At 34.4% G+C, this 13,340-nt stretch overlaps 1 protein-coding gene across 3 annotated transcripts; it reads right to left on the bottom strand.

Moving 5' to 3' along the window:
• Nucleotides 1–576: 576 nt before the first annotated feature.
• Nucleotides 577–11,279, bottom strand: TAF15 (TBP-associated factor 15). Of its 3 annotated transcripts, none has more exons than XM_022054747.2 (8): nt 11,080–11,273; nt 10,251–10,581; nt 9,793–10,121; nt 9,486–9,677; nt 5,657–5,740; nt 3,538–3,619; nt 3,333–3,459; nt 577–1,111 (listed from the first exon to the last, which is right to left on the bottom strand). In XM_022054747.2, the coding sequence occupies exons 2-8, from the start codon at nt 10,368–10,370 to the stop codon at nt 909–911; spliced, it is 1,137 nt and encodes a 378-aa protein (XP_021910439.1). In that variant the 5' UTR covers nt 10,371–10,581; nt 11,080–11,273; the 3' UTR covers nt 577–908. The 3 variants fall into 3 exon arrangements, with proteins under 3 accessions (XP_021910439.1, XP_021910431.1, XP_088078589.1); XM_022054739.2 differs by having other exon boundaries at nt 10,251–10,561; XM_088222463.1 differs by lacking the exon at nt 577–1,111 and adding an exon at nt 2,233–2,682 and having other exon boundaries at nt 10,251–10,561; nt 11,080–11,279.
• Between the last annotated feature and the right edge of the window lie 2,061 nt (nt 11,280–13,340).

The raw sequence follows: 13,340 nt of genomic DNA, 5'->3' as shown, positions 1-13,340 counted from the left end.
GTTTGACCAGTTCAATCAATTATGGCTTTCAATTAATTTTTTTGGTTTTTGAAACTTTTTAACTGAATTGACCAATATTCGTTCCAACCAAAAAAAAATCATATGAGCTCCACTTGAGAAAAATTTGGTCTCTTTTACCAATTTTTATGTCTTAACTAAAAATTAGGTGTGCTTTAAACATCCGTCTAAAATTAAGTTTCACATCTTTGATTTTTGGAAAAAAAAAAAAATCCAAACATCATATAACTTAAAAGACTATATGAACTTAAAAGTTCATCGTTAAAATCCCTAAGAATTTAAATTACTAACAAAAAGACGTCAACCTAAACAAACCACAAAAACTAGCCTAAGAAAAAGTAACCACAATAGACTACACGCAATCAAATTTCACGTGACCTGCATAACTAGAACTTATAGTTAGGACGTTGACTGACTACCCTATTTATTGATTGCAGAGTTTCAGAAGTCAAAGAAATCAATCCTACATCCCATGCCCCTTAATTTGCCAGCCGGCAGAGCAGTCATGGTACAAGAGGCTTGGTTTCTTGTCAAAAATCAATAAAAGAAGAAGCGTGATGAAGTAACTTGAGCAGATATCACGTCAAATTCTATAAAAGAACAGCAATCAAGTCACTACAAAAATTGTTTCTGCTCAAATTCTAACCAGGCAACAACCTTTCCCTCACAGAAGAAATCATTAACAAGAAACTACATCAGAATACAGATAATTCAAAAATATTTATCAGAAATTGTGCAGAAGCTAGTTCCAGAATCAGGAGGCTATAGTTGCCAATTTAATTAAGTTCCAATAAAATCCCATGTTGGCCACCAGCCCAAAACAACTCCATCCACCCAGACATGGAGAAAACAAACCAAGAACTTGGTATATCTTTAAATCTTCTGTGACACTACCTGTTCCTGTCCCGATCACGATCCCTGTCCCGCCCATAGTCTCGGTCTCGATCATAATCATAGTCACGGCCACGATCCTTGCCCCTATCCCTTTCCCTGCTTCGACTTCGGCGCCTCTCCCTATCATCTCGTTCTCTATTTTTATCCCGTTCTCTTCCCCTGTCTCTGCTTCTCTCTCTCCCATTTCTGTCCACAACACCTGCCACAATTTCACTCTCCTAATGAAAAAACCACACAGGAAGTATCATCCAGTTCAAAAGAACCTCATCTACTCACTGTTATCAATAATTTTTTATTCTAAATAAACTCACTCTTATCAACAATGCTAATGCTAATTAGTTTTTTTTTTTTTTAAGAAATGCTAATGCTAATTAGTTGCAAGCAATATTTAGACAGAGTTTGACACTAACAGAAACCAAACAACATCCGCAATATTTGCTTACTGGAAGAGAAATAATTTATTTCCACCTCTACAAAATTTTGGAGAACACATAAATGCCTAACTCTCTAAGACTACTGCAGATTTGGAGTAGCCACCTCAGATATAGTATCAGTTTTAGGAATTAAACAGACCAAAGTCCCACAAAAGGTGGTCTATGTTCATCCCTATCATCAAAAGAATCTAACAGTCCATGCATCTTCAAAAATTTTGAAAATAATTATCTAATAATGAAAATAAATTAATTGATAAATGAACAAAGGCTGGGAACTAGGTCAGTGTCTTCTTTGCTATAATAAGTATGGCTGCCATGTTCACCCTGGATGCCTGGGGCAGAGAGCAAGACGATATGGAGCCTCAACAGCTAAGTCCAGCTCATAGTCAAAAGCTACCAAGAGCCTACATCTCTTGCTGGGAGTTTTGAACAATATTCCTTGGAAACCTCTTGGCCGGTGGCATTTTTGTGCAGATGAATGACTGAAAGCAGATTCTCACTATGAACAACCTCTCCGGAAAGGTATTACCGGTGAACAAGTGTTTCTTGTGTATGTCAATAAGATGCCCAACCATCTCCTCCTTTTGGCATGTTTGGACTAGGCAGTCATAGAGAACTGCTATCTTTGTGGGGAACTAGGTGGTGGCTGGGTCAGGTCCGGAAAAAATCAGCGACTGACAGGTGTTCCAAAGAGCAATGGAGGAATACAGCAGGAGGACTCATCCTTGCTTACATCTTCAGAATCTAGATTATTTTGAAAGAGGAAATTTTTACGGAGTTGATACCATTTTAATAGGGTTAGAGACTATTGGATGTATTCAGTTTACTCTTGCATAAGTCAGTGCCACTCCTGTTAACGATAGCTTGTGGACCTTACAGATATATGTCCAGTACCAAATCTTTTCCATATCTGTTTATGATCTCCCTTTGGTAACTGAATAATAGTATCCAGTTTTCAATCAAAAGACAATAAATAAGATACAACAAATGAAATAAGAAAAAAGATGTATAAGCTACTCTGGGATAAGTCAGTGCTACTCTGGGATAAGTCAGTGCTACTCTTGCTAGATAGCTTGTGGACCTTCAAGATATATATCCAGTACCAAATCTTTTTCCACATTTGTATAAGATCCCTCTCTGGTGACTGAATAACACTATCCAGTTTTCAGTCAAAAGATACAATAAATAAGATACAACAAAGAAAATAAGAAAAAAGATAAATAAGCTACTCTTGGATAAGCCAGTGCCACTACTGTTAATGATAACTTGTGGACCTTATAGATTTATGTCCAGTACCAAATCTTTTCCATATTTGTACATGATCTCCCTCTGGTGACTGAATAATAGTATCCAGTTTTCAGTCAAAAGATAAAATAAATAAGATACAACAAATCGGAAAAAAAGATAAATAAGCTACAATAAATACAATAAGAGAAAAGAAGTCAGTGCTAGAATAAATATAATAAGAGAAAAGAAGTCAGTATTTGGCACCGTACAAGGATAATGTCAACTCAAATGTTTAGTTACTCCTCTAGACAATTAGTTACTTTCCCATTTATTTTATTTCCAGTTGCCAGTTCCTCCAAAATGTTTTGAGTTGCCAATGTTCTCAGCCTAACAGAGCCCCATTACAAATGATGACACTTTTCTGGCTTAGCATATAATGTGCAAGGTTTTGAATAGAAGAAACCTATCTATACAGCATTCACTGTCTTTATCTGACTTATAAAACAGAGGTGATCATGTCAAAGGGGCCAAATCTTTTGAAAAGCAAAGGACCAAATTTAATGAAATCTCCAGCATTAAACACTTTGTAGCAATGCATAAAATATAGATTTCTAACATGCTCACTAGGAACAACTCGTAAACAATTTATGCTGTTTCAGATAGTAATATTCAGAAGAATACCAGTCTTTATCATGCAACCCCGACACTAGAAAAGTATATGATTTGCAGTGAACAAATTGCCAAATTAAAGACAAGTACCTAGTTCCTCAACCTCCCAGCCAGCCCGCCCAGCTCCAGGAAGTGGTCGTCCTGCTTCAGCTTGTTGCATTTTGGCACGAAACTTTTTCTTGAGATTTCCAAACTCATCATACAACTCACCATCATCCTGAGCATGTCAGAAAAAACTTTTAAGTAAAGAAAACATGGAATGTGATGCAAATAAAGCTAGGAAAGAAGACTTTACTTCTTCGGCCTCCCGCCGACGTCGCTTTGTTTCCTCTATTTCTTCTTCATCGAGTTCCTTATAGCCACCGCCTCTTCCACCCCTTTTAGCAAAAGATTTAAACTTGTATTAGCGGTAATTTTTGCAACTACTCTTAAAATCCTAAGAAGAAAGCAACAAAATGTTAATAATAGAATAAGAGACTTCTGCCAAAAAAAAATACTCGGCTTATGAAAGAACCCAATTCATTGGAAAATAGGTTCTTATTGTTCCTACAGCGGAAAACTTCTCAAAAGAAAATTATGCAGTGGAAAAGATTGTTTCACCACAACATAGATTGTGAAGGACAAGTGTTGATAACTATTACCAGCTTTCTTGCTGTAGTTTTAATTAAAAGTACAAAATTCAAAATCATGTTCTAGCATTTCCATTATCGCATCTGAATGCTAAGACACAGAATCATTTTGAAAGGTTTATTATTCTTATTTAGCTACAATCTTATTTAGTTGTTGCGTCCCATTGACTATTCTAGTCAAATAGGAGCCCTAGAAAGCATAGAGTGATATCTTATTCTGAAGAATATTGCTAACAAATAAAACCAACAGATCCTCTGATTGATGGAGTGCCTCGATGAGCCTCTAACTGTGGTTGTGACAACACTGTTGATAACCATAAGATTTTTATTTTGTTTTAATCCTTTTAGACATTTTTCATTCAAGAAAATACAGGAAAAATACAGGTTCAAGTCCAAGTTTTGGCTCATATCTTTTCATTGTATTCTCAAAAATATGATAGATAAAAACTAATGGTTTGACTCTCTGAAGTCTAGAACTTCTCTCTGCTTACACTTACTGTCAATGTAAATACTAGCTTCTGCTTACTCTCTAGATTCAAGTAATCAAATTGACCTGGATCTACAACAAGAAGAAAAAATGAAGCAACTTAACCGGTTGAAGTATCAATGGGAAGTCCTTGGGTTGTTTGCTCACTTAGACATGGAAGACCTGTATCACCACCCAAGTGCAGCAATCTTAATTTCGGAGCTAGCAAACAGAGATTTCACTCTTTGATGAAACTTTATGGGATCAGGATTAGATAAAGTTATGACGGCGAATTTTGCATCTAAATGGACAGATAAAAATCATGTCACAAAGTAATAAATTTGTTTGTTTCAATAAATGGAGTATAAACTCTAGCTTAATTCCTTTTACAAAAGAATATTTCTCTAATTCAATCTCCTTGAACGTGTTCTGATCTCAAATAAAATTGACTCTTGGTGTTTCTGGTTTAAGGGCAAACTCGCTTGATTTTGAATAGATTTAACTGGTTAACAATCAATGAACAAATAGTCAAAAACTTGTTTCTCAATTGCTGATTGCTTAAGGATGAATCATTTTTATCTCTGTAGAGGGTTCAGACATTTTGACTTCCCATGATGGTTTTGACAATTCTTTGGTTCCAAAGGATTTGGTCGTGAAGTCAAGACAATCTATTAATAATTTATCTTATTATTTTTATTGTTTAATTAATGAATTGCTTTTATTTTTATGGACTGAAATAACATTTTCGGGAGAGTATAAAATTCCATCGGAGTAAAAATCATAAATTCCCCCACTGATTCGTAACTGTCCTCAAGAGTCCATAAAATGCCAACACATCTCAGAAAGGAGACAAGTTAAGCTCTTCAATCTTGTGAGAGAGAGTGTCAATGTTGATTTTGATATTCCCGCTGTTTTCCTAAATCTCATAGAAGTGATTGCTAGATTTGGAGGTCTTGTTCTAACCAATTGTAGCAAGCCGGAAGTAGGAAGAGTCCTTGAAGCTGGAACTAGATTCCCTTATGTTAAAAAGAAGTTGCTTCCTTGGTTCCATTACTATGGTCATGGACTCTGCTTCTTCCTTAGCTATTGGTGCAAGCTTCTCTTTTTAATGGCAATTTGCTAAGCTAATGTCTATAACCATCTTTGTTTTTGATCCTTTGATTGTGCATCCTATTTTTACTGGTAGTGAATTTGATTTTGGTCTTCTATTTCTTTTTAAATTTTATTCCAATATGATGGTAATATAATGACTGAAATCTATAAATGCCAAATAAAGAACCATGTCAGACACTCTTAATGGAGAAACCATCATGTCATACCTCACACCACCTTCACTATGACCAGGTTTATTGGTGTTACAGATATTGCACTTTGTCCGCTTTGCCCAGTTTATATTGCCACACCTGCAATGCAAATACATGACAAGACCAATAAATAATACCACACATCAAGATTTATTTACCTATAATGCTTTAGATATTTATCCAAAATTTGTTCTCAAACACCAAAAGAAAATAATAATAATAACAAATTTTTGTAATATCAAATAAACTACAAGTACATAGTTTATACCAGATCTTAATAAACAAAATATACTACATATATTTTCAAATATCACGTATACCAAATATCTTACCAATTATGTTTCTGGGCTTACGTACAGACACCATAAATAGATTATAAGGTGTAAAGCCATATGCAACCTAGAACTATCAAAACAAATGAAATTATACCAGGTCTTGGGCCCAAATGGCCATCTCCTGGTGATGTTGGAAAATTTAAAATAACCAACCCGCTTAGGATTACGGAGCTATCTCGAGCTGAGAGCAGTAGTGAACATTAAGGAACCTTGACATACATGCTAGAGTTTCTCGGATTTAACAATTGAAAAAGATTGTCTCAAATAATCACATATCTGTTTGTCTCTGTGTTTAATAATCCATAGGCTTACATACTTATATGTCTAATTAAAACTATTACTGATCGTCTAATTAAAAATTTATTTTCGTCTAAATATTAATAATCACATCTCAGTTATATAGTCCATTCTTAGCAGAGGGCAAAAATCTAGTTAAAGAAAATAAAAGGCTAAAGAAAAATAAAGTTTGAGGCCACATTTGATATAACGACAAAATTTTCTAGTTTTTTTAACCCACACATAAATATGTTAATACAGTAATTCAATACAAAACATAGAACGGATCCCAAAAAAATTGATGAGTTAACCATTGTGCAATATTATGGGTAAGAGAATTAAGTTCTCAAGAAACCTACTGAGAGTAAAGTAAAATGGGACACTTTAGATCTTGCTTCTAAAACTATTTTGTCCACAGCCCAATGAGGGAAATCATTCTATGAGACAAAGGGTTGTATTGCCAATTAACAGCGATTATGCACTTTAATTTTTACACCCTATATCTTTAGAGATTAGCAAACTTTTTTTTAAATAAAAAATGTGAAATGTATATAAGGGGATGCTGTCTATATACAAAACTTACAAATCAATTAGAGTATCAAGAAGTTCTCTAAATCCTCCCTAAAATACAGAGGACGATCCCCTAACAAAAAAACCGAAAGTCTAAAACCATCTATTTTTAAGAATATCAAAACCATCAACATCCTCAACTCCATCAAAAGCCCTTTTATTCCTTTCCTCCCACACCACCCAAAATATACTTGACGGAATAATCTCCACTTGTTTTCTGTGACCACTAATGCCCTTCCAAGCCCACAACTCTTCCCTCTAGAGAAGACCCTTTGTTTTCGCTGCCAGAGGATTGGAAGAGATCAGACAAAAGCCTTGGCTCCTCGAGTAGCTTGTCAACATTTTCTAGCTTTTATTTCTTATCCATTATATGCCTTTAAATACATGCATATAGATTGTGGTCCCAGAATTTGGATCTGGTCATGGGGTGAGATATGTAGAACTAGAGTTCAGGGCTTGCAAGAGAGAACTCATCAATCTCCAGAGTTAAAAAGGATTTTAAACCTTCAAAAAAAATCTTCCCTCTTCTTTTTTTTTTGGCCAAAATTGAGTACAAACAAAAAGGAAATATTGGATTGACTTCTTCCTAAAATCTAGGATAAGTCCACCATGATTTTAGGCTAAAATCTAATCAGCATGATTTTTAGGCTGAAATCTTATCACCATGATTGTACGCTTCCTTAATTAGCCTATTTATTTAGATAATTAAGAAATAGGAATTGAAAAAATAAAAGACATCTAAACCTAGCTAAGGACAGCAAAAGATTTCCACACAACTCTTTTTCGTTTGCCTATTTTCTGCTTGCTGTTCATGAGTATTTAGCCTTTTCTTTCACGTTATCGACTGTAACAATATAAGCATGTGTGCTCATATATGCAAACATATTATAAGTTACATTACATAAAGATGTCATCTATTTTATTATTGTACCAAATTAAGACTGATGCATTTAATTCTATCTTTCAAGAACCTGCATTTTTCAAATGGCTTAGATTAGTACAAGCAAAGTCATTTTGATTTTGGGTGTGTCATGAACCACTTGATTGACTTGTAATTATACTTTATACATGGGCGGCGCCCCCTTGGTACCTCTGTGCATAATAATACTTTTCTTATATTTCAAGAAAAATACAAGCAAGTCATTCATCTAATAAATTTCACAAAAATTTTCATTTTTACTCTTCACAGATGTGATAATGAAATCCATATTGGTTAGAAATCATTGATAAATCAATTAGATCACTTTAACTCTATCAATAGGAGGTGTAAAGTCAATTTAAGTGTGGTTTAACGGAAAAAAAATTACTATTAGATCCTAGTTTCAGAAATGTTCTAGTTTAAGATATTTTAAAAATACAGGTTTTAGAAAAGATGCAAAAGAAAGTGTAGGACCTAGTTTCAAACACTTACAAAATTATGCTGCATCTTTCCGTGATTTAAACCCATTTTATATGTATGTACAAAAATACAAATGCAAACGTGAATGCGAATACGTATGTGTATGTGTACATGAAACAGTTTTTAAAAATAGCAAATACAAAAAAATTACTTTTGAAATAGTGCCATATCCTTCTGTTCAGTTTCAACCAAAATACATGTTTTTTTCTACAATTTTCATTTTTCTTTATTTCAATTCTTTTTCCACAATTTTCACCTAAGAAATGAAAAAAAAAATGTCATATAGGTATGAACATAACTACAAGAAACAAAAACTAGCATACCAATAGCAGCCTAAATCTCTATGTAAATATACTCTAATCTTCACGGGCTTCATAACATAATCTGAATATAAAACCTACTAAACTATTAATGCTAATCCAAATAAGAAACTGAACCTAAAGAAATTCTTCATGCTTGTAAGGATAACTCTAATCCTATCCTGTAGCCTCCCAAGTCAGACCTCAGTGTCATTTTCACCCAATTGAAGAAAGCCTATTCTCAAGTTTTGAAATGTCAAACTACCAAGAAAGCAGATACTTCACCATCCCAAAAAAGACCTCCTTTCTATTATGCAAAAAGAAAGAAACAAACAAGACAAAAAGCTTGAAAGGATTACATAACCACTCTACAACAAACTTTTACATAAAAATACTGTCTTCAGGTTTCAAAGTTGGAACACTAGAGACAAGAACCACAAACATGGAGAGAATGATAAGGCGCCCTCCATGAGTAAAGTGAAAGTCCAAAGCATTTTTAGAAAAAAGTTGAAACACATTATTTTAGCAATTAGTTGCTAACCTACTGTCTTTCTACCACATCCAAAAAGATAGAAAAAACAAAGACAAAAGCTTGAAAGGATTTCTTAAAACCCCTCTACAGCAAACATTGACATAATAACATAGTCTTCGGGTTTCAAAGTTGAAGCACTTAATAGGAAGAAAAGAACTACAAACATGGAGAACATCATAAGGCACCCTCCACAGGAAAAGCGAAAGTTGAAGGCATTTTTAGAACAAAGTTGAAACACATTACTAGCGACTAGTTGCTAACCTACTGCATTTCAATGAAACTAAACTAGGTTAATATAGCCTTCAACAATTAGTTAAAAGCAAAAATACAGTAAAGGTGTAAAAAATTACATGACAATAGCAAGTGGACATGATAATAAACATTCATTAATTTATTGCACAGTGACTTAAGAATTAGTGGAAGAATGTCTTACATGGGACAAGGCCAATCATTTGGACCAAAAAGTCCAGAAGTACCAGCTTGTCGTGCATGGTTAGGAGATTCATTGCTGCCACGACCCCTCCCACGGCCAGCAGCCCCCATGCCACCACCAGATGCACCAGCTGGTCGAGCACTTCCACAGCGATTACACACACCACGGAATGCAAAATTTACATTGCCACAACTGCTTCCAGAAACGAGCATGAGACATGATTTACATAATAAAAATCATAATAAAGGCAGTAAATCATGGAACAAAAGAGCTAGAATGAGCTGCTCACCAATATCACATCACAGACCTTGTATTCGGACACAACCAATCTCCCTCTTGTTGCCATGGTTTCCCTGAAGCATCCAATCGAGCTCTACCTCTCCCACTTCCCTCATTCAAATCCTTGGCATTTTCCTCCAATATAAGAAAATCACTTGAATCTCCTCCATCTTTGCTCTTAGATTCAGCTATAAAAACCCCAATAATGTTACCATGAAAATCCTTGTTGTTAAACCATTCAACAGCAGCTGATGCAGCATGTGGATCCTCATATGTAACTGTAGCATCTCCTTTTGGCTCATTTGTTACCTTGTCACGATACAGCCAAATCTTTGGCTGACCTGTTCGCTTGTCTTTCTATTAAGCATAGAGAATTAATTAAATTACAAGTCTTTTCTAACCATAAACCACAAATAAAAGAATAGAATCTTTAGCAACTATGGGATAGGATGAACTCTCTAAACAGTGCCCATTAATTCACCCTACCTTTATCACCCCAATGGTGCCAAAATATTCAGCCAACATATTTTCATCTGTGCCCTGGGGTAGATTACAGATGTAGACAGAGCCGTTTGGAGGGATTCCTCTTCCTGAGTAGCCTGCCATTCTAGTCTAGCTCATCAAATTAAAGCCAGTTCAACTACCTTCAAAATCTGCAGATTTACTCGTCCATGCACTCAATAGACTTCAGTGAATAACACAATAAAGGAGGAGAAATTTTCTGAAATATGCAGCCTGCAGTTTGCTAGTGCTTTCCCTTCCAATCAACTCTCCTCTTTGTATCAGCTTCAACTTACCTAAAACATATGTAAAAACACTAAACACAGTACATAAGCACCAAACTAAAGCAATGTTATGACCATGTAGGCTTGTCCTCGTTTTCATTCTTTCCCTCGCACTCTGGTTTGTGAGTAGAATTTTATGATATTCTTCATTCAATTTGTTCTCTTAATGCATCCAAAAAACCGTAAAATTAAAATTTTGACTTCCATTTTTAACACATCCAAAATATCATAGGCTGCTTAACGATAACTACAAACATGTACAAATACAAATATACACAATATACATACAAGCACATACACATACACGCAGATAATATATATGCGTATATGAATTCAGTCTCATACAATATAGAAACAGAAAAGGCAGCGGCAACTAACGAAAATGTTGAATCTAAACCGAGATAATTAGAGAGAGAAATCCTTGAATATGGCAAAAGATTTTCTGCACCCGAAGAATAAGAACCGATGGAAATGGATCTAAGAAGAAATTAAAAACCACCGACGAAGGACAGACAAATTGATAAACGTACCTCCGTTTCTAGGTCAAAGTTGGCTCAGTTTTTCCAGTTTCTAGGGTTATCTTCGCTTCTCTGTAAACAATTTAATCGGGGTCCCTCCCGTTCCCCTTTTTGTGTTTTTTTGGCTAATTAAGTTAGCCCTAGAGAAGACTAAAAAAGAACGAGTCAAGAGTGTCTCGCATATTTTGGCAAGCTTATTAATTCTTGAAATGGCGCTTTCCAAACCTTATTGGATATAGTTCCTACCCATCTTCACAATACTTCTCATTATATTTTTGTGTTTAGAATAATAGCCTTGAAGTTTTGAATTTTGTTCATGTAACTCTTTTTTTCAAATAGCTATAGTTCTTAGTTGCAATTTTTATGCTTCTAAATTAAAATTTCTGATTTTTTTAAATAAAAATATAAAGAATGTAAAATTAAAACTACTTGTAGTCTAAAGTTAAAATTAAAATTTATTTTGATAAATTTAAATATAGAAACTAAAATCTATGCTTTTAAAAACTAGTACTTTTAATATTTTTTAAGTATTATCCTTAATAAACAGTTATATACATATATTATGTATTTTATATGTATTTGCATATAATATAAATTAGTTATATATATATATATTATGTATAATATAATTAATTCACTTTTTTAGATTATTTTAATATTAATAATTATTTTCATCAAATGCAACAGTTTATGTTTTTTATTTATTGAAAGAATTTTTACTGAATCACTATTTTAATAACATTTCATATAACAGAATTAAAGATTTAAAATTAAAAAAATGTAAAATTTAAACGTTTTATAAATAAAAGCAATCCTCAATAACATTAAAGACACACCCAAGTCTCATTCGAATCACACAAATATCTAGCAGCAAAATGAAAATATTTTTTTGTAACACCAGGAGATTGTAATATTTTAAATTTTTACGATAATGCAAATTCTCAAAAATTCTAACATGTAAATTAGGTCTTAGAAAAAATTAAAAGATCCAAACTTCACCATTTAAAGTTTTAATTATAATTTAGAAAATTTAAAAAACTTAAAATACAAAATTTAAAATATGAAATTAAACAAATTAGAGGTTAAAAGTAAAAAAATATATATATATATATATATATATATATAGAAATTTGGGGCTGTTTTAATTTAAAATTTGAAGAAAATCCGCATGTTTGGTGTCCAAACACGATGTCCGAAAATTAAAACATGTTGCTCCAACATGTACACACCAGCTAACCATCGCGTGCCACCGGATGCCACGCGAGCAGGTAGCAGTGAGACAGAGAGGAACGGACGGCTTCGATTGAGCGACTTCAACACAAGATTCCCCTTCAACGGTCAGGATCCGTTCGTTCTCATGAGAAGGGCGCACTTTTAACGGTCCAGATCACATGGAATTTTGATCGGGCAGTCAAGATTCAAAGCACACACGAAATGACTATTTTGCCACTCTCACTTAAACGCATCTACGACCCAGATCACCTGCATGCGAACGGATGACCCAGATCTTCCAAAACCCATCTGCCCTTCAAAAATTTTATTCTTTTTCTTCTTCTTCCTTCGATCGACCGAAGGAAGAAATTCCAATAGAGAGAGAGTGGGATGTCGGGGAGAGAGAGAGAGAGCAATTATGAGGAAAATCACCGGATCACTGCAGGTGGCTGTGAGAGACGTGACCTTCAATGGTCGTGCGACGCAAGGAAGCCGAAAACAGCCTGGGTCCTGACAATTTCCATCCGGGTTCCACACAACTCGACTTCGAAAAATCGATGAAATTTTTCCTCCGGAACCCAAGATCTATCATTCACTTCGATTCTTCTAGCCAACTAACGTATCTTGGCATGTTCAGATTTAAAAAATCATCACCAGAGACGCCAAATTTTCGAGTGACCCGTCAACCCAGTTCCACTGGTATCATGATAGGACCCTCTACTTTCCTTTTGATTTTTTTTTTTTTTTTTAAATTCTGGTTCGATTTTAAGCTAAAACTTGAACCTCAATGTAGTTTAAAACTTTAATCAGTTAAAATTCACTCAAAATCTCGAATTTGTCACTGATCCGAGAGATCTAGAAATGTTGGCAAGTTCTGAAACAACTTTGGAGCCACTAACTAATTCCTTTTGCGAAGGAGATTGTCAGTATACATAGTAGTGACCCTTAGACCTCATTCGCATGTTTTCAACTCGTCATTTAACCCTCTTAAATTTTGGTTTGAACAGGTTAAAAGGAGGTTGGTAATCATGCTAAAATGGGTTCTGGGTAACCTTTCCAAG

This window comes from Carica papaya, chromosome 6 (assembly GCF_054855325.1).
Source record: "Carica papaya isolate Zhongbai chromosome 6, ASM5485532v1, whole genome shotgun sequence".
Classification (NCBI taxonomy): domain Eukaryota; kingdom Viridiplantae; phylum Streptophyta; class Magnoliopsida; order Brassicales; family Caricaceae; genus Carica; species Carica papaya.
The sequence above is the reverse complement of the archived record's forward strand: the minus strand, read 5'-3'. Positions and strand labels throughout refer to the sequence as shown.